The sequence below is a fragment of the Tetrahymena thermophila genome, assembly GCF_000189635.1.
Source record: "Tetrahymena thermophila SB210 genomic scaffold scf_8254167, whole genome shotgun sequence".
NCBI classification, from domain to species: domain Eukaryota; phylum Ciliophora; class Oligohymenophorea; order Hymenostomatida; family Tetrahymenidae; genus Tetrahymena; species Tetrahymena thermophila.
In genome coordinates this window covers 91317-117749 of record NW_002476075.1, presented here as the reverse complement: position 1 = coordinate 117749, position 26433 = coordinate 91317, and the positions used below count along the sequence as shown (strand labels likewise).

The 26433-nt window shown below is 23.6% G+C and overlaps 5 protein-coding genes across 5 annotated transcripts; 1 reads left to right on the top strand and 4 right to left on the bottom strand. All coding sequences in view use genetic code 6, as the record gives it.

Moving 5' to 3' along the window:
* Window positions 1-620: 620 nt before the first annotated feature.
* TTHERM_01002840 (ATPase, histidine kinase-, DNA gyrase B) lies at window positions 621-5702 on the bottom strand (the record flags this gene model as incomplete). Its single annotated transcript, XM_001030882.2, has 1 exon — window positions 621-5702. The coding sequence occupies one exon, from the start codon at window positions 5700-5702 to the stop codon at window positions 621-623; it is 5082 nt and encodes a 1693-aa protein (XP_001030882.2).
* Window positions 5703-6929: 1227 nt separating this feature from the next.
* Window positions 6930-12170, bottom strand: TTHERM_01002830 (ATPase, histidine kinase-, DNA gyrase B; the record flags this gene model as incomplete). Its single annotated transcript, XM_001030881.2, has 2 exons — window positions 6930-11758; window positions 11834-12170. The coding sequence occupies 2 exons, from the start codon at window positions 12168-12170 to the stop codon at window positions 6930-6932; spliced, it is 5166 nt and encodes a 1721-aa protein (XP_001030881.2).
* A 1913-nt stretch (window positions 12171-14083) lies between these two features.
* TTHERM_01002820 (ATPase, histidine kinase-, DNA gyrase B) lies at window positions 14084-17722 on the bottom strand (the record flags this gene model as incomplete). The annotated part of the gene is made up of 1 exon (XM_001030880.2): window positions 14084-17722. The coding sequence occupies one exon, from the start codon at window positions 17720-17722 to the stop codon at window positions 14084-14086; it is 3639 nt and encodes a 1212-aa protein (XP_001030880.2).
* A 1291-nt stretch (window positions 17723-19013) lies between these two features.
* On the bottom strand, window positions 19014-23225 carry TTHERM_01002800 (ATPase, histidine kinase-, DNA gyrase B; the record flags this gene model as incomplete). Its single annotated transcript, XM_001030878.2, has 1 exon — window positions 19014-23225. Exon 1 carries the CDS (start codon window positions 23175-23177, stop codon window positions 19014-19016), a length of 4164 nt encoding a protein of 1387 aa, XP_001030878.2. The 5' UTR covers window positions 23178-23225.
* Window positions 23226-24481: 1256 nt separating this feature from the next.
* TTHERM_01002790 (U-box protein) lies at window positions 24482-25960 on the top strand (the record flags this gene model as incomplete). Its single annotated transcript, XM_001030877.3, has 8 exons — window positions 24482-24583; window positions 24664-24738; window positions 24803-24947; window positions 25002-25144; window positions 25414-25470; window positions 25530-25607; window positions 25666-25844; window positions 25900-25960. 8 exons carry the CDS (start codon window positions 24482-24484, stop codon window positions 25958-25960), a joined length of 840 nt encoding a protein of 279 aa, XP_001030877.3.
* Window positions 25961-26433: the final 473 nt, after the last annotated feature.

The window sequence follows — 26433 nt, the reverse complement described above, 5'->3', positions numbered from 1 at the left end:
TCTAATTTAAAGTAGAAGATTGTTTTTTTGTTTATTTAAATTTTGTTTATTTGAATAGATAAATTCAAGTTTATGAGTATTTGATATATGCTTAACAAATCTTTAAATAAACCCTCAATTAAAATAAGTTATTAATTAGCTTTCTCCTTAATATTTAAAAACAACAATACATCTACTTAGCTATAAATTTCTATCTATCTATATATCGATTTCTCTCATCTGTATATGTGTGCATTTATATATTAATTTTCAAGTACAATTATTCAAATTTTCAAAAGCAACTCAAATAAACATAGTGTTATTTAATTAAAATTACCATGCATTTTGAATTTTGTAGAAAGTAATTAATAATATTTTTCTAAATGAAGTTATTGAAAAACAAATATTGAAGGAAGGAATGAATAAATGAATAAATATATTAATTAATTAATTAATTTAGAATTGATTATCTGATAAGCAAATAAAATAAAAAATAAATAAAAACTTTGTTAATTTAAATTATATACCAGTTTTAAATAGCATAAAAGTTTTAATTTGATTATACTACTTCTCTACTTTATTTTTAAATTTAAAAGCTAAAATATTTATGAAAGTTTCATTCATTTATACATCAATAAAATTCATAGTATTTTTTACTATTTTACCTGCATCTTTGATTCGTTTAATATTGTTTAAAGTAAAGTATCTTCTAGAAGTCCTTGATTTATAGGTTTTGTTATGTAAAATTACATTCCAGATTAAATAGCTTTAGCTTTTTCTGATTGCTGTACATAGGCCGTGCAAGCTGAAATTGGTGGAGGTTTTTAGATTTTTTTTTCTTTGTAGCACTGAAGTATTTCAGAGGTAGTTTCATAACCATTTTTAACTGGCATATCAATATCCATAAAAATTAGCAAGTAAAGGTTACAGCATGTATTTATCTCTAACTTATTTCTAACTAATTAAATAGCTGCCATTCCGCTTGTTGCACGGTCTGTTATGAACCCGTACATCTTGAGTCTAATTTCTAATGTGTAAATATTAAATTCATTATCGTCTACTATCAATATGTTTGAGCATTTGCATGTTCTATTCTTATTGTATTCAATCAATTTAGCTTTATTTTAGTTATCTGTACTATTATTTTTCGAAATTTCCATATTTTAATATGAAAGTTAATTCATAGGGTCTTCTATTTATTTAAAATTAATTTCTTAGCTTTTTGATAGCCTATTTTCTGAAATAATTATGCTATCTTTATTAGTGCCATTACTATTAGCATCTGCAGACTGTTTGTAGTTATGCATAATTTTTGAATATTTATCTAAAGTTTATTGTGTAAATTTCTCAATAGATTGCTCCAATTTTGATATTTTTGTGTTTTCTGGAGATTGAGAAAATTTAGTTTCTTTACTATTTAAGTTAATTTGATTTATGTCATAAACTGACTCTTTAAAGTTAAGGGAACTGTGTTTTTCTGCAATTTTTATTTCATCCATCGTTTTACTTAAGTTGCTACCCAATTCTGCGCTTTCTCTTATTTAAGCAAATGAGTCAGAAAAAATATTAAAATCTTTCTTAGCCAATTTTTTTTATATGATTTAGTTAATACTACTTGTTTAGCTGCTGATGTTTTTAACATTGTCATTATATTGTACTTTTATTTCCATAAAATCTTAACCACTATCAAACCTAAAATTGTCATATAAGTTGTTTTATGACTAATAATTTTACTAATCTCCTTTTTCTTCAACTAATTCCTATTAATTTGCTTGGTAAGCATAGTAAGGGACTGAAAATTCATTATTTTGATTGTTTATTCTTTTTTGGGATACCTTTAAATTTAGGGATTTGTTTGGCTCCTAAATTTAAATAAAGCTGCTTTCATTGAATTAAATTTCACAAGATTCGTCATCCATTAATTCCTTTTATCTGCTCTTTTTATCATTGAGATGTATTGGTTGATCTTGGTCTCTGAACTAAGAAAGAAAAGATTTTGCTTTATTAGTTTTTCTATGAAAGCTTTCTTAGGGAGAGGAATCATCTTGTTAATAAATTTATGCTTTTGATTTTAAAGACTTTTAATTTTTGCTTTCTTAGTAGCAATTGATTAAGGATCCACTATTTTACAAACTTGATGAAGGAAGCTATGGCATTAGTTCTGAGTACGTAAAATTTTTTTGGATGTTTCCGTTTTTTGCATTTCTACTGCTTTATCTGCTTTTAGCATCTTAAAAAGTTTGAGTTGTGAAACTATTTTCATATTACTTATAAGCCTTATATTAGTGGGCTGGTGAATAACTTGCGCTTTACTTTATAGGATTTTCAATATTGGATTCAGTATCTGGTTTCATCCTTAAAGTGAGCTAGCTTTCGCACCTTATATTATCAACTAAAATATCATTAAAAAAAAGTTTAGAGTTAGGCTAATCTCCCTATTTAATTTTGTGTCCCTATTACTAATAGTGGTGCTGTTACTGCTAAGGTAAAAAAGAACTTTCAACAAATGAGCCTTATTCATCGTGTTAGCTCAGGTCACGAAAAGAAAGTTGGAACTTCTTACTTTTTACTCCTTCAATTTAACTGTTCACATTTTAGCTCATAAAAAGTGGTTCATTTATAGATTTTGCAATACTGCTCATGTGATAAAAGTGATTTAAAGCTGAGTTATTATTATTGTTATTGTTAGCGTTAATCATTATTTCAGTGTTAAACTTGATAAGTGATTAAATAGGATTGTTATATTTGAGAGATTTGAGTGATTATTCATCATTCCTTTTTTTACTTTTGTTGCTAATGCTAATTAAAGACTATGGTACACCATTAGTGCTTCCATTCTTATTATTACTTGTATTGTTACTTTCTTATTGATTTTGTATTTATTAAGGTAAATAAGGGAGCTGCTTTTATTCAGAAACGTAATCCCATTTAATGATTTCTTAGCTAAATAAATTTTGATACTAGAAATTACACCCAACTTTATTTAGAGGTTGATTGACTATACAAAACGAAAATTTACTCCCAACATTCTCAATGCTCTGCACTTAAAGTCTGCGATTTCCTCCTAGCCCAGTTGCTAAATTGTTTGCTATAGTTAATCCTAAACCTCCCCCAAAAGTATTTAGTTAGTGATTGATATTTTGATGGTCCTTTTTTCCAAATCTACCAATAATTTTATTTAAATTTTTTTCTGGTATACCACAGCCCGTATCCTCAATATCTACTTAAATTAAGTTATCTTCTATTAGATGAGTGCGAATCGTAATTTTGCCATTTTATGTAAATTTCAATGCATTACTCAATAAATTAAGTAGAACTTATCTTATTCTGCTTTAATCGGAATTTATGGTTTAAGGTATAAGAGGATCTAAATCGAGTTCTACATCCAAGTTTTTTTGCAAAGCTTGCATGCTAATCAAATTTACACATTCAGCACATATTTTACTTAACTCAAATTCAGAGAAAAACATAGTGAATTTTCCATAATTGATTTAGGCAAGATCAAGTATGTCATTAATAATATTAAGCAGTAGATGATTAGAATTAAGAGCAGGGATGATAAAAATTTATTTTAAGACATCAGAAATGTCGTCATTTTACAAAAGCATATCAAGCATTTGTATGCTGCAATTCAATGGTGTTTTAAGCTCATGAGTGATAGATGAAAGTATCTTATTCTTATATATTTCTAAATTCTCATCTTCTACAAATTATTTTAGCTTCGTTATGTCTTCCACTTAAACAAAAACTTACTTTTCTTCAAATTAATCTTCTATTTCAATAAAAACCATAAATTTTACTTCTAATACAACTATGTTTGAATTTTCTTCTTCGTTTTCTTCCTCTTCGTCACAAAGATTCACCAATACATGCAATTAATTATTTTAAATGTAATAATTATACATTTTCTAGGTCGAAAAAAGGGTATCAGCCTTACTCCTTTAGCACGTAAAGTTATCTCCAGTAGTAGTAGCTTCACCGTAAGCAGACTCTTTTTCTACTTGGGCATAAAGAGTAGACTATCCTTCTTTTTCTACTGAATTTTTCATCAAATCATCATCTTAAATGTTATTGTTTGGGTCAAAATCTTATTCTATTTCGTTATTGCTAATTCTTAAATGATTATTACTGATGACTTAATCCAATTAAATTGATTTATTTTCTTTAGATTCCATTTAGAAGTAATTTTTAGAAGCCAAATTCACTTGCGTTTTATTGATGAGAGGAGTGTTTGGGCTGGCACAAGCTTTGGGCGAAAATAAGGTATTCTTACTTTCTAGGCTTCCAACAGATAAAATTTGATTATCTGTATTCATTTTCTAAAACTGTGGAGAAACTGAGTGGATTATCAGGTAATTAATTATATCATCAACTTACAAATTCTTTTTGGAGAATATTTTTTTTATACTTGAAGGAATAGCACATTGTAAAACTCTTTTAGTTGATTGATCAACTGATAATTAATAATTTGAATTCTGCTTATCGTTATAGAGAAAAGTATTTTTTTTGTTAGAATTTTTACCAAAGATAGTATTACTACCTGTTTTTGTTGGAGAGATATTTACATTTAAATGACTATTAAAATTACTTGATTAGTTAACGCTGCTATTAATCTATGGATTAGCTGGAACTTAATTCTATGTTTGGACTAATATGCTAGGGAGAATACCAATATGCCCAAGAGATTTACAATCAATACTTAATCTTCTTTCTTAATTATTAATTTGATTTCTATCAATCCTTACTTAATCCTTCTTATCAGAATTAGTTACTACTTCAACAGTCGTTAGTTTTCTAATTTAAGAACGAGGAGATAATTGTCCATTTTTATAGTTTATATTAGAAGAACTTGGAGTAGGTTTACTTGGATGATATTAATTATAAATCACAGAACCAAATTATTCTTATTTTTATTTATTTTTAGGGGAGCTTTAACGTTGAAGTTCTCTCGTTAACCTTTGCTCTTCCAATATTTAATCCAATTTTGTTTCTAGTTTAATTAGAGATTTTTTCTTTTTGCTTCGATTTGTCTTACAATTTTGAGTTTATGTATCTTTTGAGGTTTTATTTTATTATTAATATTGATAATCCATTTAAATTTTTAATTAAAGAAATTAGCTAAAAGCTTTCAAATTATCAGAGTTAGCTTGGTAATTTGTATTTATATTACTGTAAGTGCTTTGTGATCTATTTTTTATCTAGGGTGCAAAATGGCTTCCTGTGTTTATTGCTTAATTGTTACTGTTGAAATTAACAAAGATTTTTCTGAAATGTTTGTTACTATAAAGTAGTTTTTTGTTTTGACTGACAAGTAAAATACCAGTTTGAATTTAATTCATGCATTGTTAAATATATTGAACTTTATTCTAGCTAAATTGGGATTAACTCTATTGATAACTTTGATTATTTCTATTAATTTAACTTACATAATCAAATTTATCTCTCCCTACCATTGATAAATATGCTCCATTTTTTAAGTTTTATTAAAAGAAGCTTTTACTCATATCGTTAGAGGATTATTGAAAAGCATCTTCATAATTTAAAATAGAATTAAATTGCTTTTTGAGTGCATGCAAATTGCTGTTGTGCTCAAGTAAGCTAACTTAATCATTTATTACATGATTATTGCTCTTAGATAAATTGTTCTAAACTACTAAATTATTCATATTATTTTTTAAAAGATGAGTTATGTTTACCTTCTCATTAATATTCATTTTCATCATACTATTTTAAGGTGTAAAACTTTCTTTGAATTGATATACACCAAAACTACATTTATTAGGACATTTTGTTATCGAAAGTAGAATATTGACAGAAAGAAGATAAAAATGCTAAATAATTTGAATATAATTGCTGATATTATTAAATGAAAACCGAATTTGAGTGTAGCATATCAATAAAAATAATAAAAATCGACTGCTATTTTATTTTTTCATATCTTTTACTTGCCTTTGATAAAAACTAAAGAATGCACATAATCTCAATATCTTCTACTAATTTTATGCATAAGATTCAAAAAGAGCAAAAAGCATGCAAAGAGTGATACTCTCTTAAATAGATAAGTCAATTACTTGCTTAGCAATCAGAGGAATCATTAAAAAGGAGAAAAATAAAAGAGCGAGATAAATAATCAATTAATTTTATATCTTGTTGATCTAAAAGCTATTATCTTTACTATTATAAGCATCTAATAACAAATCTATCAGTTCAAGAGAATAAAATATTATCAAAAATACTAATTTGTAGTACACTTTAAACTATTATGAGCCAATAAGTCTCTTCATTAAATCCTTAAACTAAATTTAAACACTTTTATTAACAACATTACTATTTTTTTTTTGTTGAAACCTCATGACTGAATGACTAGTTATTGAATTTTCTTTTTATTTCAACAAAACACTAAATAATTTAATAAGTACCTACAAGTATGCTTGTTTGTATGAATATATGTATAAATAAATAAATAATTAATTAAATATTTGCTCTAAAACAAATTATGATGATCTAATATTATTTTCTACTTATTTGTTTGATTCTTTTTGCAATTATAAAATCAAAACTAAAAATTAACATCAAAAATTAAATAAGTTTTTTCTAAGTCAAATAATAATAACAACCATTTTATTAACATATTGACACATACATACATATTTATACAGATAAATTAAATCTCTATGTTATTTTATTTTATTTTTTTATTTTTTTTTTATAAAGCATATTTTCAAAAAAAAGTAAATGTTTTTTTATTTATTTTTGAAGAATTACCTGATAGATGGCAATGTAGAAAATAAATTGAATATGTTTATAACCTTTACAAAGTTAAATTATTTTTTTATATTCATTTATTAAAAAATGATAAATTATTGTTTAGATATTTTGATGTGTTTTCTACTGTAAAATGCTATAATAATTTAAGTATTTTCTTGCTTAATAATTTTATTGATATTTACTCAATTACTTTTATTTGGAACATCTAAAATTGCTTGCTTAAGTACTGTCTCTAGTTATTATTAATTAACCGGCTTTGTTATGTAATACTTCATCCCGCATTCTTTTGCTTTTTTTTTCATTTCTTCCTGAATGTAGGCACTGCAAGCAGATATTTAGGTTGGCTGATTCACATTTTTGCTTTTGAAATATTTTAAAATATCTTCAGTAGCTTCGTAACCATTCTTAATGGGCATATTTATATCCATAAGAATTATATCGTATTTTTTATGGCATGCATCACTTTCAAACTTTTTCTAGACAAATTCTAGAGCTTCGATGCCACCTGGGGCTTTATCAACTATAAATCCATAAAATTTAAGCTTAAGTTCTAGTGCGTACAAGTTGAATCCTTCATCATCAACAATCAATATGTTTGAACATTTACATAGCCTCTTCTAATTAAATTTAATCAGTTACTATTTTATATCTTCTTATAATAATTATATCTCTCTGGAAGAGTAATTGTTTGGGTATGATTCTTTATGAGCTAGTGAACTCATGTTAACTATTTTCTCAGTTTTTAACTTTTACTCTTGCTACTTTTTTTGATATATTTCATTCGGTATTTAATTTTATTCTAATTATTTAACTTATTGTTCTAATTCAGCCAAATTTTTTTTTTGTAGATTATCAATTTCATTGTTCCCTTCTGAATCTGATAAGAGAATAGATTTATTAAATAAGTTGTCAAACTAAAAACTATTATTTTTTTTAGTAGTATTTTATTCTATAAGTTTTTGAACCCTTGCATCATTTAAATTTAAATGTTTATTTCTATATATATCTTAATAAGACGATTGAATACTTTCTATTTATTCACTATTTTTTTCATATATTTAAGATAGGGCTTGATCATCTAATTTTTATTTTGTAATATTTTTTTCTTCATCTCCCTTAAATTTTATTTTAATTACAGAATCTTCTTAATCAAATCCAAAGATTGAACTCAACATTTATTAACTACCAGCATTTTACTTGGGTTTTAATTGAGTTCTTTTTAAAGATATTTCTTGGCATTAAAACGAATTAGGTATTTTCTTATTTTCTTACTCGTTTAATTCAGTGTTAGAAATGTTGAGAAGATCACAAGACTCTAAATATATATTTTTACTATTATTTCTTTTTATATTTTGAATCGTAGTAATTTAAAATTCTGATTCATTTTCAGTGTTGTTATTTAATACTTTTATAGACTCATGATTATCATTATTGCTTTTATTAAGTATAGAAGTTGATTAAAGAACTTTGTCATCATATAAAGAAGGATAAGCTGTTTTTTCTGTTCCTTAGGCATTATGTGTGCTGAGACGATTAATTGTTTTCTTTGAATTTTTATCTACTTAAAATCTCTTTTTTATGCTACTTTCTGATCTTTTTCCAGGACTATCGATTGTATATTGCTAATGCTAACATGAAAATTAATCTTTTAAATAATCCTCATCCTTTTAAAAATCTGACATATTTTCTGCAAATTGTTTTTGAGTTAAATTGCCCTATGTGTTGTTTTAATAGGGTCTTATTGGAGAGTTGTTATTTTCACTATTTGACTATTCCATAACTTGCTAAGTATTTTTAAGTGAAAGTTAAAATTTTCTACTAAACTTTCCTCCTTCGCTAGGAGGGTATTAGCTGGGAGTAACTACATCATAGCAAGTATTTTCTTTTTTGATACTTTATTTATTATGAGAATTTGAGTTTTATTATATCGGCTAATCATAAAATATTTTATTTTATGAAACATTAACATTTAAGTTAGAGTACAAAATTTCGGTATTAAATCTCATCAAACTTTGAGTAGCATCACTATATTTCTTTTCATATTTTTTTTATTTGATGCTTGAAGAATTTTAATGAAGATGAATATTTTCAGAATTATTTTTTTATATATTATTGATTGTTGTCTACTGCTAATTTGAATATTAAGAAAAACATTCCCAATTTACTATCTACTTACTAAAAAGATTAGTTTATTTATAAGTGCAACCTTTTTAGTTGAGTCCGTGATTTACAATATAAAATGAAAAAATACTACCAGCTTTGTATTCACTTCTTACTTTTATTCTCCTATTCCCTCCTAATCCTGTTGCTAGGTTATTGGCAATAGTTAATCCTAATCCTCCGTTTAAAGAATTTGTTGATTTAGATTTTTCTAACTCATCTTGATACTAAAATTAACCTAAGATCTTATTCAAATCCTTTTTTTTTATTCCACATCCAGTATCCTCAACATCAATCTAGATTAGGTTTGGCTCAACCAAATTAGCTTTTACTGATATGCTACCATGTTATGTAAATTTCAGAGCATTGTTTAGGAGGTTGAGAAGCACTTGTCGTATTCTATTTGCATCTGAGTTGATTAGTTATGGTATTTAAGGATCTATTTCTAGTTCTAACATGATGTGCTTCTCCATAGCTTATAGGCCTATTAAATTTAGACACTCAGTTATTATTTTTTTGACATCAAATTAAGAAAAAATCATTTTAAATTTGCCATAATTTATTTATGCCAAGTCTAGAATATCATTGATGATGTTAAGCATCAGAAAATTAGAATACATTGCAGGATTTACAAAAGCATTTTTAGTAATATCTGAAATTTCTTCACTTTAAGAGAGAAGATCCAGCAATTAAATACTGCAATTTAAAGGAGTTCTAAGTTCGTGAGAAACTGATGATAGTATTTTATTCTTGTAAGAATCAAGATTCTCTTTGTCAACTACTTTTTTGAATTATGTAACATCAGAAACCTCAATAAGTACATATTGATTTTCTGTTTCTTCTTGCTATAAAACACTCAATTTTATTTCTATAAATGTCATCTTATTATCATATTCGCTTGAATCAAAACTAGAGCAATTTAGTTTTGTGTGGATGTGAAGGTAATTATTTTAAGTAAAGTATGAGTAAAGTTTTTAATGATTTTTGTTTTTAGATTTTTTCTCTTTATACTTATGAGATTATTATTACTACTATTTATTTTAAAATCCATTTGAATTTTTAACTCTTACTTCGCTTTTCTCTCTTTTCATTGCAATTTTATTAATTTCACTTTTAAGAATGCTCAAATTTTAATCGTCTTAATTTTATGAATTTTTTTAATCTTCTTACTCTTCCTCTTCATCTATTTAAGGATTTACCTAAGGTTACAGCTATTTTTTAAATGGTAATTCATCTTCAATATTACTTTTACTCAGCTAAGAAAAACTTTTTTTGTAGTTTTTTTTCTCTTGATCAAACATTTCTTCATCTGATTAGTGTTAAATGTGATAATCTGTATTGTATTTCAATTTTTAAGGACACCTTGAGTAAATTAAAAGAAAATCAATAACATCATCTAAGATTAAGTTTTCATTTTTAAAGAGCTAATCGATATTCTCAGGAATTAAGCATTGAATGAATTTAGAAAGCATTTACTATGGAAAACTTTATTAATTTAATTCACTTTATTGAAGGAATATAGAATCTTTATTGAAGCTATTCAAGTATTCGTAATTGTTTACATAGTTTAAACTATTTAAATTATTCTAGTTAAATATACTTTTTGTCATTATTTTAGGGTTCAGTTATCTACAAGAAGGTGATACATTATAAAAAGGCACTCCTGTTAGAGTCGCATTCAAATCTTATATAATATTCTCACTACTAAGAATTTTAGGTGAAACAGTATTGTCTTTAATTACTTTAGAAGTGTTAGCGCCATAAACTTTCATTTGTATAATGTTTTTGTTAATAATATTCTTGCTAGAAAGATTTGAATTGGCTTTTTAGTAGCTATAATCTGTATTCATGTTATTACTGAGATTACTCTGTATGATATTACCTAAATCTTAAACCAAATTGCTATTAACTAACTTTTATGGCTGATAGGAGTTATTTTCTGTTGTCATCACTTCAGCTGTAGCAATTCTTCTTAAACCTATAGAATTTTAAAGTTATTCTCCCTATGCCTTTGAAGTTTCATATTAATTATAAAGGACTGAACCAAACTTTTCTTATTAATTAATTTTCGATTTTTAAGCCTTCCTCTATTTTTGCATTTTTTCATTTTATTCATCTAATATGCTATTAATTATCTGCTTCTTTTTTTATGTTGAACTTTGTTTATTTTTGTTTTCTAAGTTAATATTTTGATTATTTTAATTATTATTTTATTTATCTTCAAAAAACTGAATTTCTTTTTCTGCCTCCTTTTTAAACATTGAAAGAGAAATTGATAGCAACTGTTACATAAAATTCTTACCATCTGAATTTTTATGATTGATAAATTTTTTCACTGTCTTATTTCGATACTGGATTTTTTTATCCTAATTTATAAGTACTATTCCTATTGAGATCAAATTAAGAGATTTATTTAAAAAAGAAAATAGATTTGGAGAAGAGATATTTTATTAAAATTCTTAACTAATCTATGGCTTTTATTCGTTCTTAAGTATATAAGCTTATTTTCTATTATCATATTCAAAAGCATATGAATGAAGATTGCTTTTATTATTATTATTAATATTAAATTTTTTAACAAAATCTGAGGAAATATCATTCATATTGTATTAATTTTAAATTGTTATACTTCTTTATCCATTATTGTTATTTTTAGTTATTTGATAACTTTGATCAAATTCATTGAATTTTTTTTTATTATTTACTTAAATAGACATATTTTGTGAGTTATTTAAATCATTATTTTCCTATTCTCTTAAACATTCTCTATTTGAAAGAAACAAATCATCTTGCTAATCTTTTTTAGATTTTATATTCAAAAACTATTAACCTTTTTCTATATCTTTTTCATCTAAATTAAAAATAAATGAAAAGGCAAAAATAGCCAATTAAAAACAAAAAAACTCTATAATCCCTATATAATTACTTTCACTACTTAGCGAAAATCGAATTTAAGCATATATTGCCAATATTAGCATCAGAAATTTTACGCTTAGATTTTGCAGCTCCATATTTCGAGTGCAAATTTGCAGTAAAACAAAAAAAGCTACTATTCTTAAAAATTTATCACTATCTAAAGCAAAAGATTCATAAACTCCAGCTGTTATTACTAAAATAGACATTTTATGAGTTGATTCATTGATTTTCTCCTTCTTTATAAGCATAACAGTTATGAAATCTAATAAAATAATTGAGCAAAAGACTGAAATCTCAAGTTTTTTTTTTTGAACTTCTACTTTTTAAAAGATAAATCCATCTAACATAATACTTAGTACTTCTAAAATGCTAAAAATAGTAATAAAATAATGATTGATATATTTATTTATCGCAGCCTGCTTCATTATCTTTATCAGCACATTTTTAAAGTATAACCCTAAAATATAAGTGCCATTTTTTTTAGCCTCTTTTGACTACATATATATGATTTTTTAAATATTTGGTAGTACACCTTTTCAATACTTAATTATTAATTCACTTAACTTTTAAACTAATTCTTGTAAATTTTATAAAAATTTGACCCGATATAAGGTAAAGAAATAATAATACAATCAGCTAACAATAATTATTTCCACTAATTAATTAGTGATTAAAATAAAGTATAATTTATAATTACAAAATATATTTTTGATTGTTTTTATCATATTGACAGGTTTTTTCATACTTATAATATTGCAAAATCATTAAAATTTTTTAAGTAGATATAAATACCTAATCTAAATAATCTTATTTATACATTTTAAAGGTTAGGATTTTATCAACTAAATAAGTATTTCTAATTTTAGATACTGTAATTACATTTAATTTAAAATGCACGTCACTCATTGCGACTACTATATGATGCTGTTAATAAATTGTAAATTTTAAAAATGTAAATCATAAAATATTTAAGAATTTTTCATTCTTCGCTTGCAAGTTGTAAGACATATTAAAAATAAGACTAAAATGTGAACAATCTTTATTTAATTAATTTAAAACTGTAATCAATTTTTATTTCTTTCAATAAATAATTTTAAAATTTTTATAAAAAATAGAAAGCAATAATGAACAAATAAAGTAAAAATAATTAAATTAATGATAAATAAGTTTTTACTTAATTTTATTTATAAGACTTTGTAAATCAGATTCAACCAATAAAATTATAAACAATCGTAATTATCATTAATTTAAATAAAATAAAGAAGATTTAATATTAAATAAATCTTATTAAAGTTTTTTTAAAATTTATAATTATTATTTTTGATCATGTTTTTTAGAATTTATTTTAAATTGGTAAATAAATCTGTAAAACATGTTTTTAATTTGATTAATCTAAATTATTTACATTATATAGATTTATTTTATAAGTATCTAATTTCTCTCGTATCATTTATTTTATATTTTTACACAAAAACTTATTCGTTTTAATTAAAAAAAACCTAATATCATCTTATTTATGAAGATTTCTGGAAATTATTTTTATTTCAGATTAGAAAGAGATAATTGATTAAAATTTAAATTTATAGAAATTTTTTATCTGATCATTTCGCCTATCTAAAAGTTATTTTTAATTTTGAACAAAATTAAGCTTACTTATTTGAATGATAAAGAAACCAAACCTAAAATTTGATTAATATTAAACTGATCAATTCTTTAATATAAAAAATTATGCTTCTTTAATAGATATTGTTGATATTTATCAGAAAAGATGAATTTTTTTTTCATAGTATTCAAAAAAATTTAATATTATTAATAATATATGTTTTATTACTACATTATAAATAATTAAAAATATAGTTTGTGTAAAAACTCTCTATTGTTAGCAGATTTTTTTAAAAAGTAATAGACTAGTACTTTTTATATTTAACTAATAATTTTAGTCCTTACGGTGTTTGCTTTAGCCAGTTTTTACATTAAATGTAGAATAAAGGAGTTTAAGTCAATCATAATTTTAATAAATTAAATTCAAACATTTAATAAATTTTTCTTATTATTTTTTTGATTCAAATAATTCTTTAATAAACTTAAAAAATTTATTTATTAATAAATCAAGTTAATTTTCTCTATTGAAAACTCAAAAAATAATAAAATACATTAAATTAAAACATTATTTTATACCATTAAAATACATTTTTTCAATAATAAAAAACAAAAAAAGAAAAAAAATATATTTTAATTTCATATTTAATGCACATAAAATTCAAAATAATTTATGAAATACTTAATATAAAACTTCTTCCAGATCTTTTTAATTTATTGGTTTTGTTATATAGTATTTCATTCCGCTTTCAAATGCTTTATTTATTTCTTTTTATTGTACATAAGCAGTATATGCAGAAATAGGAGGGGGCTGCATGTTTTAGTTTAAAAAAAAATTGTTTATTTCTGCTGTAGTTTGATGTCCATCTTTTACTGGCATATCTATATCCATGAATATTAGCTTATATTTTCTGCAACACTCTTACGAATTGAGTTTTTGTCGAACCTTCTAGATTGCAATTTCTCCACTACCAGCCTTTTCTATCTTGAAACCATATGTTTTTAAACGCAGAAATAGAACATATAAATTAAAGTCATTATCATCAACAACAAGAATCTAAGTGCAGTTACATAGCTATTTTTTATTATAATCTGTTAGCTATTTCAAGATTGTTTCTTTCCTTTAATCTGGTTGAAAATTAGTATAAGAATCAATAGGTGTTAAATTAGAATTTAATCTATTGTCAATACTGCCTATTTTTGATGAACCTACACTGCTAGTTGACAATTTTTTTTTTATATTAACTTTTAAATCTTCATAATTTGGATATTAGTCAATTTATATCTAGGGATAAATATCGTGATTTGAACCTTGTGTCTATTAGTATAGCTCTGATCTTTAGTTTAAAAAATTCAAAATATGCTGGCCTTTGATTGTTCCCTTTATATATGATTCGTTTGGTATATAGAAAGCTTCTTAAGCAGCATCTTCAAGTATCTAGGAAGAGTCGAATCGCTCAATTCCATTTTGCTAAATTCCTTGGTTTGCATTAATCTTAAAGTTAAAATTTTTATAATCAATTTTAGAATTTTTAGTAAATTCATTTTGCTACTTTTCATCCCCAAAACTATTCAAGGAAACATTTTAGTCATAGTTTGAAGATATCCTGTTTGGTCCTAGCTGTTTTCTTTATTATGTACTTATAGTTAGGTTCATAGAAACACTTTTATTACGGGTTGGAACACTGCCTACTTCTTGTTATTATTTAGATGAGGGTTTTATAGTAAATGTAATTAAATTGTTTGCTACAGAAAAAGTTTTAACTGACATTTAATCATTATATAATGTATTTTCATTTTATTCACTTCCTAGTCCACAAAGATTGGGATCAGCATTATATCTTGAGTTATTCGAATAGTTTGTTATACTGTCATTGGTTTAAATGCGCTTCAAAGCCTTTTAGACAATCGATGAGCTACTGGATTTAGCAAAATAATTTTCTGGATTATTATTCATTGTTTCCCATCTTATGAGTTTTTTGTTAAATACATCTTTCAGATTGAATTAACATCCCTTTTTATTTTGTTGTCTATTTATTATAAAGAAACTAAAAATAGTGCCTTGATTCTCTTTTGAAACTACTTATATTCTTCTATTACCACCTAAGCCCATAGCTAAACTATTTGCAATACTCAAACCCAGTCCTGCTCCTCGTGTATTTAGTATGCTTTGTTTAGACTTATCACCAAAACAATCGAATATTTTGTACAAGTTATTCTTTGGGATCCCTACTCCAGTATCACATACATCTATTCTTATGAGCTCATTTGATTCTCTTTAAACATTAATTTCTATGTGCCCCTCTTCAGTAAATTTGAGGGAGTTGCTTAGCAGATTAAGTAAGACTTATTTGATCCTATTTTAATCAGAATTTATTATTTATGGTAAATTAGGGTCTAAATTTAGTTCGACTATCAGTCCTTTTAGGGAAGCTTAGAAAGAAATCATTTCTGCACACTCTGTCATCAACTCTAATATAGCAAAAGGTTTAAAGGAAAGTTAAAAATAACCAGAGTTAATTTGGCCATAGTCCAAAATGTCATTTATTATGTTTAAAAGGAGATAGTTTGAAAGTAAAGCAGGTTTTAAAAATTGTTCTTTTGCTTCTATAATTGGATTTATTTGTTCTTCTTTTTGTTGCACCTTATAAAATTGATCTTCATTTAATTTGAGCTGCAGTAATTCAAGCATTTAAATACTACAGTTTAGAGGTGTTCTTAATTCGTGTGTAACTGAAGAAAGCATCCTATTTTTATACTCAGAAATCTCTCTTTCTTATACATTTATTTAGATTTAACTTTAGTCTGAAATTTCTACAAGAATAAAAATTTAGTCTCTCAGTTCATCTTCCTCATAAGAGTTAAAGCTTTACATATCTGTAACATTTTAATAAACACCTAATTTTAGTTGTAAGTATTAAAAAAAATCACCTTTTTAACTAAAATTTATGATTAAGTTATTTCTTTCAATATAATAATTAATTTAGTTTCCTTCTTGATCTATTTTGCCTTTATTCGAAAGACCTTTAAAACTTTGCTTATTTGATTTGATTTCACATTTTTAATTCATATTAGGATCATTTTATTGTTCTTCTTGAGTATCGTCTAAATTAACTGCACTGTAAAAGACGTTCTTTTTATTTTTAAATTTTGCAGATAATATTTTTTTAATCAAATCAAGCACAATTACTTCATCATTTTAAAAAATATTTAACACATTCAAAGGAATTATTTACTATTTTAATGTAAGATCTTGGAAGGCTTACTTTTTGTCTTTTTTGTATTTTATTTTCCCTTTACTATTGATGTTTATTGAAGAATTAGATTTTTTCAATTTTTAACTTTTTTGCTACAAATAGAATTGTTTCTTTCTTGATTTGCTTTAATTTTACTTTTTTTTACTTTTTGTATGAATTGTTGACATCATTTTCAAATTTTCATCTGACATACTGCATTGTTGTTCTTCAAATTAATTATAAGCAACCATTGTATCAGATTTTCTATTATTATGCTTGCTACTCTTCATTTTTAAACTGCATCCAATCTCTCTAAAATTTTCTTTACTCTCTTTTAATTTATTTGGGATTGTTTTATTCTTTTTGTAAACACTATTATTTATTTATATCTCAGAGAAACTAGAATCCAATATATCATTATCTTCATTTTTATTTGTTTTTTTGAGTTTTTTGATTGAAGCCTTCAACTGTTGGTTTTCTTTGATAAATAAACTTAAAAATCTACTGTATGCATTGTTTTAACTGCTTTAACCAAAAAACTACTTGAAGTATGAATTAGAATAAATTAGTTTATTTTTGCTGTTAATAAGAGCGATTCCTGTTTTTATAGAGTTTAAAATATTTAATCCAATCTATTAACTCAGATGCTACTCTTTGTTCATAGAGATTGTTTTTGACTTTTTAACAGATTGACTGGCTATATCAAAAGAAGATCCGTCATTACCTTGCGACTCTATCTACTCAAGAAAGTTACTGATATTGCTCAAAAACTTTTGGTTTTATTTTTAATGAGAGAATTAAGAATGAGAGTAGCTTAAGTTGTTTTTACTTTAATTCTAAATTTTTTGAAATGAAATTTGATTATCTGAATTTATTCTTGATTGAAATTAGCTTTAGAAATCTACTTACCCTACTTACCTATACCTTTTTGCAAATGTGATATTCATTAGGTGTTAATTATCTTTTTCAGAATTGGTATGAGTACATTAATAGTTATTTTAGTTATTCACCTAATTTTATATTTTTTCGCGAGTGTAAGGTTATATGCTTAAAAAGAAGCTCATTATTGTGGATATAATCAATGTAAATATATTACAAATGTTATTTCCAAAAAAATAGACTCTAAATCCTAGATAAATAATTACCATAATGAGTTAAGATATTTGCTAAAAGGCATGATCTGCATCTCTTACTGATTTAACAAAAAAAATGATATAAACAATCAAATAAGAAATTTATGGATCAATTTAAAGTAATTAAAAAGAATATTCTATCAATAGTATGTTAAAGATGCTTTTGTAGAGGTATTTAAGCCACATTTATTTTATAAGCATCTCAAAAGAAAATGAAAAGATTATCAATAGGCACTAATATGAAATCATAAAATAGTAGAAATTAGGATTCATGGTAGAATTATTCGATTTCTACTAAATGAGAAATCCAAGCTGTAAAAACCCATTTAATAATATCAAAATTGAAGAATGATAATTGAAAAATAATTTATAATTTCTAGATTCTATTAAGTACAATTTTTTTTATTCTATCATTTTATTCATAGAATCATTTATAGCATCCAAAGTAGTGTTCATTTAATTTTATTAATATATAGGCAGATAAAACAGCTTTTTTCTTGATTATCCTTTCCTTAAGAGCAGAGTTATTAATATATTTCTTAACAAAATAAAATATAATTAATTTACTATTTAATTAAGTTAGTTATAAATTGATGATGATGATAATAATATAAATTAACATATTTTTCCTTGTAACTAAAGTATAAACACAATATTTTTAAAAGATTTATTGCTTTATTATTATATTTTTAATTTGCTGTTTGAGAAAAAACCAAATATTTATAAAATTAAACTTTTTAATTTAAATCCAAATATTAATAGAAAAAAATACAAATAATTAAAATTTTCATTGTCATATTAACCTGAAACAATTTGTTTAACAAATAAACCAATTATTTTAAAAATAGTATTTTGTTTGATTCTTATTGTAATTATAAAATTAAATCTAAAAATTAAAATCAAAAATTAAATAAGTTCTTATATATTTTCTAATATCTGAATGATATATCATATCCTAACACTAAAAAATATTTTAAATATGAAATTAATTAAATCAATATTTATTTAAGAAATTTATTATAAGCAATATTATTTATTTTATAAAACAAAATAGTTTTTATTAAATTAAACATGTTTCAAAAGTATTTTTATTCAATTCATAATACAAAGAGTTTACAATATTTAAGTGTAGTTGAATAAATAATTTTGAGTTTTTCTAATAAAAAGGAAATGTTTATTTAGCAAATTAAATTTGATGATTATTTCTTAAAATTAAATAATATCAAAAATAATCTGAAAATGCTTTCTCTAAAAACTACTCTAACTAGCTAGTTTAAATTGGTTTTGTTATGTAAAATTACATCCCAGATTATAGAGCTTTTTTTTTTTCACTTTCTTAAACATAAGCCGAGCATGCAGAAATCATTGGAATTTTTAAATTATAGGAATTATAAAACTCAATAATTTCTTATGTAGTTTAGTGTCCATCTTTAATTGGCATATCAATATCCATGAGTATAGCGGCATACTTTTAACAACAATTATTTTATATATACATCTATTTGCACTTATCGATTGCTATTTAACCTGATGAAGCTTTATCTATGCGGATAGCATACTGTTATAGTCTAATTTATATTGTATATAAATTGAAATCATTATCATCTACAGCTAAGATTTTAGGACATTCACATTTCCACTAAATCGACTTTATTTAAGTTGCAATATCAGGTTTGATATTTGGATTATTTTGCTTGTTTATATGCTTTTGTAGACTTGTATTTTACTTTAACTTTTCATCTCTCGAGTTATGTATATCTCTTTTACTTATAATGTCTTTTACCATCTATAAAGATATTTTCTTATTATCTAATTATGTGCTGCTATCACTCATATGACCATTTTATAATTTGTCTTATTAAGTAAAATCATCGTTAATTGTTAGAGGATTTAAATTCTGGTTTGTTAAATAAAATTAATCATCTGTTTACAAGCTTTCGATTTAATCAAAATTTTAGCTCTTACTTGCTTTAAAAATGATCTAATCTTAAATTTCATTTTTATTTATTTACTAATCTTCTATAATTTAGCATGACTCAGTAATCATTCGAGTATTCGCGTCTATACTTTTATTAGGTGCTTGGTACTAATAAATTGATTGCTAAGTTATTTGATTTTCACTAGTTTCAGATTGCTCAAATGTATATTGATTTTCATTTATGCTTAGAGTTTTATTCATTTTTTTATGAGGTTTCGTTTTTTAATTTATCAATTAAAATAATGATGGTTATTACTATTACACAAATAAAATATTTTATTATTGTAATTGTGGTTGTTGTTGCTATTATTATTATTACTACTATTATTATAATTAGTTGCTGTTATTGTTATTGCTTGAGTTATGTAATGAAATTTATTGAGTAAAGCTCTCTTAGGTCCTTATATTTTTAAAAATTGCCTAGTTGAAATTATTAGGCTTATTTACAGGAGAGCTTAAGTCGTTATTCAAATTAGAAAAACCTTGTGGAAAACCTAAAAATGAAGGTAGAACTCTATTTTTAGGTGATTCATTAGAACTGTATATAATCTAACTAGGTCTCATAGAAAAAGAAATAAACTCTTATTACAAATCCGAATTAACATAATTAACACTACTCCTTATTTTAATGCTACTGAGACTAGAAGTTCTATCTAAATTGTCTGTTTTAGATTAATTTTTTAGACTATTCGTTATATTGTTTCTAATTACTATTTACTATTATTAAAAATTCTTTTAATTATTAAATGACATTGCTTTTAAAAGTGTATTTTCGTTTATTGATTCCCATTTTACTAACCTCCTGTTAAAGACATCTTTCAATTTTATTTCACAACCTTGTTTATTGGAATCTCTGTTAAGTATAAAAAATGAGAAGCATGTTCCTTCATTAACTTTTGACTTGACTTCTATTTTTCTATTTCCACCTAAACCCATTGCCAAGTTATTTGCAACACTTAAGCCTAGCCCCGCTCCTTGGGTATTTAAGAACTTAGAATGTTATTTGTTTCCAAAGCTTTCAAAAATCTTATTTAGATTATCCTAAGGGATACCACATCCAGTGTCTTTTACATCAATTTTTATTAAATTTGAATTGAGAGAAGTCACCCTAATCTCAATATATCCTTTATCAGTAAATTTAAGAGAATTGCTTAATAAATTCAATAGAACCTATTTGATGCGATTTTAATCCGAATTGATGTATTCAGGTAAGTTTGAATCGAAATAAAGCTCAAAAGAGAGTCCTTTTTAAGCAGCTTAAAAATTCATAAGTTCAGCACATTCAGTGACTACTTCAAACAGAGAAAATAAAGCAAATACCAATTTAAAATATCCTGCATTAATTTAAGCATAATCCAAAATATCATTTATAATATTTATTAATAGCTGATTAGAAATAAGTGCTGGTTTAACAAGACTCTAATTGATCTCAGTTATTTCTTGATTGCTATAAGTTGAGCTGTGTTAATTAAATTTATCGAAAAGCATATTTAGCATCTGAATAGAACAGTTAAGAGGAGTTCTTAGTTCATGAGAAACAGAAGCCAGCATCCTATTTTTGTAATCAGAGATTTCTTTTTCTTACAAATTTAGGGTGAGCTAATCTAATTCTAATACTTCAATTATAACAAAGCTTTATGTATTCCATTCAAAATTTTATTTGTGAATGTAAAAACCAATTCTGATTTGGATATATTTGACTTCATATTAATAGCTCTATTTTAAGTTCACAATCAAGCTATTTTTATCTATATAATAAGAGATACATCTATGATTTTATAAATCAGTTGTTTACTTTGGGTTTTGGTTTTAGTTTAGGTTGTTGGTTTTATTATTTTTTAAAAAATTTTCAGTCTTGTTTTTAAAATCTTAGGAGTCAAATCTATTAAAATTTTCTTGTAGATCGTTTTAGCTGTAACAATTATTAAAATAAGCTCTATCTTACTGCTCAAATATAACTTTGATAAGATCATACATATAAACATCTTCTTATTCAAATATTTACAAAACCTTTTGAGGAATGATGCATTTTTTAAAATTATATTCAGTCACATTTGAGTTACTTTTATCAGAATTTCCATTATCTACCTTCGTTTAGAATTCATTGCTTTAAATTGCATTTTAAAATTCTTAAAACCTACCTTGTTTTAAACCCATTTGAGATAAATTAGAAAAACTGATAATTAAATCATCTTAAGCACTTTCTATGTTTTTGCAATTACTATACTAATTTTTTTCTAAACTTGGTCTTTCTTCGATTTATTTGAAATTAAGAGAATTATTTTAACTGAGACTGTAATCTTTTTTTCTATTAATACTTTAAATATCAATTATTACTTATTTATTTTGATTATCTTTTGTAGGATTCTGTGTCAAAGTATTTCTATTCGGATATTTATGAAGGCTTAATCTTCCTTTTTTTTCAACTGATATCTTTCTGATTTAGCTAGTAGTGCTATATGAAGAAACTGTCCCATATTTCTTTTTAAATTAGGATTGCTCATTATTATTATTTTATATACTACTTGCACTATCTTTATTATTTTGACGAAGATCTTAATAACTATTTGAATGTATGAAATGTTTGTTGCTGCTAAAATGAGTTTAATTTTGTATATTTTCTTATCCTTTCAACTTAATTTCCATTAAATTTTCTAAAATAGTTTGCTTGTCTTAAACTTAAAAAAACTTCTTCATTTCTTAATTACAGAATTCTATTTTAAATTCATTATTAATCATAATAATTCCTGTTTGTAAGCTTTAAAGAATAGACTAAGCCAATACTAAACCTTCAAAATCAATCTCTTTATTTTTTGTTTCATCTTAGTGTACCATATAAGTTGAAAGATATTTATTAAAAGATAAATCCACTTAATTCTAGTTTCTGTAAGTAGAAGTGTTGATTGTTATTTTATTTTTTAATTTTTAAGCTTATTTTCTACTAATATTTTATTTCTCACTATTTTTGAGCGGAGTAAAATTTTATATATTGCTATTTGATTACTATTTTCTAATTTACTCTCCTCCTACCTAAATTTATTCATTTGTATTTAGAATTTACCTTTGAAAGCCTATAAAAGGAGTGAAAATGCATATCATAATTTTACAAAAAATACTTTGATCTCTAATTTAACTGATAAAAATTCTGGAAGTCATATACAGTATCACGAACATAATTTACAATATTTGTAGATTAGAGTTTTAGATCAAATAATGCTCCTTAATAATTGTAATTATAAAATAACTGAATTAAAATGAAGATAAAGAGTATGAATCATTTTCTTGAAATGCTTAAAGATAGTATTCGAGTGAAAGCCCTATTAAAAGAAATGATAATATATGCTTTGATTTCTTTCTGATATTAATAAAATCATTTAAAAACGCAACTATAATAATAATAGGAGTCATAATTAGAATCACAATAACTTAATTAGAACTATATTAATCTTTGTTTTTTAAGATTATACATAATAAATAAGAGCCGTTTAAGAGATATAGGAGAAATAAGAAGTACCTTTGAATGTACTGCACCATTTTTAATTAGAATATTGCATTAGATTTAAGCATACTAGAAATACATTACCCGAATAGTCCCATAAAATTAATAAGCTGTGTTGTTGTTATTAATAATTTTAATTATGCTTACAATGCTAATTTTGAATCTCAGTAATTCCTTTTAGTTTATAAAAATTATTAGATGTAATTAAAGATTTTTTATTAGAAAATTAAGGGCCAAGCTAAACTTTAAAAATTCACCTTTATTTTACATTATTAATATAAATATTTTAAAAGCATTTTTAACATAAACAAATAATTTGACTAATCACTTCCTACCAGTAATTAACTATTATTAAACCTTAACTTAAATATAAATAAATAAATTAATGTATAAACAATAATGTTAGTTTATAAATATAGTTTAGATAAAACCTAAAGCTTTGGTTTTTGTGTATGTGAGAAAGGAAATTATAAAATGAATTCTATCTAATATATCTAAACCAAACTAGTATATGTTTCTTATAAATAATTGTTTAAATTAATTTGAGATAAAATTAAATTTTTCATTTTTTCTTCAATTTGCAAAAAAATAGAAATAAAAAATTTTAGTAATTAAATGAATTTATTTATTTATTCAGTAAATAATAACATCATTAATTCATGATTTAGCTCATATTAACAAAATAAAAATATTAATTTACCTATAAAATATAGCTTTAAATTAAATTTATCAAAAATTTAATTGATTTCTGGTATGAGTTTTTGTATTTTGTTATATTATTGTAATATTCAAAATAATTTTAAAAAAAAGTAATAAATTTATTCTTTGTAAAAACTCAAATTAACTTATTTATTATATTATATTTAAAAAGAGGTGTAGAAATAATATTATAAAAATTAAAAATGTAGTATTTCTAAAAAGCCTTTTTTATGCTTTTATTTTAGCTCTTTTATTAAATAATAAAATTTTCAATTTAAAGCCATAGGTCTCCTATCATTTAAGAATTTGTAAAGAATTATTCTTTATTTATTCTATTAATTAACTTTAAATAATCAGATATTTTCAGACAGAAATAATAAATTATTTAACAAATAATTTTTGTGTATATTAAAAATTCCTATTTAAATTTTCAATTAGTTAAAAAATAAAGAAAATATTTTGCCATACAATATATATAAAAAGCAATTTAATTAAATTTAGTTAAGAGTACAAAATGAGTGCTATTGCTCAATCATAGAAGTTTAAGGAATTAGGTAACGATGCGTTTCTAAAGAGCGATTATAAATCAGCTCTATAGCATTATAGTTCAGCTATTGTATATAAATTATATTTGCTATTTTGAGCAATATTTATCAAATTTTTCATTTTAAACAATACATTTTTTATTATAAATAGATTTGTGATAGTCAGAATTCAATTTTGTTTTCAAATAGGGCAAGAGCCTACAAATAGTTATTATAATATTAAGAAGTAAATAACTTAATAATGCATTTAGAAATTGGATTAAAAGATATACCTAATCATTTTTATAAAGGCTTATTAAGATGCATAAAAAGCTATTGAATTAGATAATAATAACATTAAGGCACATTTAATTAGTGGATAAATATTAGCGTAAATGGGAAAAAGTGAAAAAGGAATTAAACAAATCAATAAAGCCATATAGGATATGACTAAAGGTAATATATATTTCAATAAATTTAGATAATTAGTTAATTATTTATTGTATTTAGCTTTAACTTTATGTGCTGGGCAAAACAAATAAGTTTTTGAGAAGGATTTGAATAAGTACATTCTTCGTGCAAAGAAACTTCTATATTTTAAAAATATTGAAATAGAATAGGAAAACATCAAGAAAGAAATTGACTATTTAAAAGTATTTCTAAATTTGTAATTGAATTCTAAATATCTTCCAATTAAGCTTCTTATTTTTTAGATACGTTCTAGAATTATAGGAGATTTTTAATAATTCTAATAAAGTTTAAAAATAAATATATTAATAATTTCTTAGCAGAACTTAGAATTTTAGTTAGTTAAAATTTTTAAAAACAATTTTAGCTAATATTAATTGATATAGCTTTAAAAGCTCAAATTATAAATCAAAAATAATATTTTATTTAAAAAAATATTACATTAACTAAATAGACTTTGTTAAATTAGTAGAACATGAATCAAAAGTAAGCAAATGAAATAATCCAAAAAGTAAAAATTAATAATAAAAAGTTGTTATTTATTTATAAATTATCAAATAAATATAATAGGCAGAAGAATGTTATCAAAAGAATGCTAAAAAAATTAAAAACGAAGTTCCAGATCATTTATGTTGCCCTATTACTATGGTAGCTTCCTTTTTTTATAACCAATTAAAAGCTCTAATTTTCTAAAATTAATCAAAAGAATTTGTATGAAGATCCTGTTATTACTTAATATGGGTTTTCTTATGAAAGATAGGCCTTGCTTGAGCATTTTAAGTTAAATGGTGATATTGATCCTATAGCTCGAAAGCCTATTAACAGGAACATACCATTAATCTCAAATTTGAGTCTAAAGAAAGTTGTTTCTGAGTTTTTGCAAAAGTAATTACTATACATATATTATTATCTTTACATTAACTTATATTTTTATTAACAGTGAACCTTGGGCTTATGAGCATTATTTAGATCAAAATTCAATTGAAAAAATCGAGTTTTGATTTTAAAAAAATCTTAATAATAATTTTATAGAAAATAAATAGAACTAATCAGATAATAAATTACTTTTAAATAAGCAAAGACGACACAATAAAATATATATTAATTTTTATATTTGTATTTAACTTTATATTAATAATTTATTTATATTTATAAACAATCTTTATATAAAAATTAATATTATCACAATTTTTAGTAGCTAAAATTTCCCTTAAAATTTAATGTTCAAAAATATTTACTGATTATTAATATTTATAATGATTAAAAGGTTATCCATATGTAGAATCAAAATACAGAAACAATCTGGTATTTTATCAAAATGAATTAAAAAATAAAAATAATAATTTAACCCTTTTACTAAGGGAATGATATAGGAATTAAGATAGCACAGCGTACTAATATTTAGAAAATAAATAATTTAAAATTTTTTAATAAAAGGAATAAAAATCAAATATCTGTATAATTTTGAAAAAAT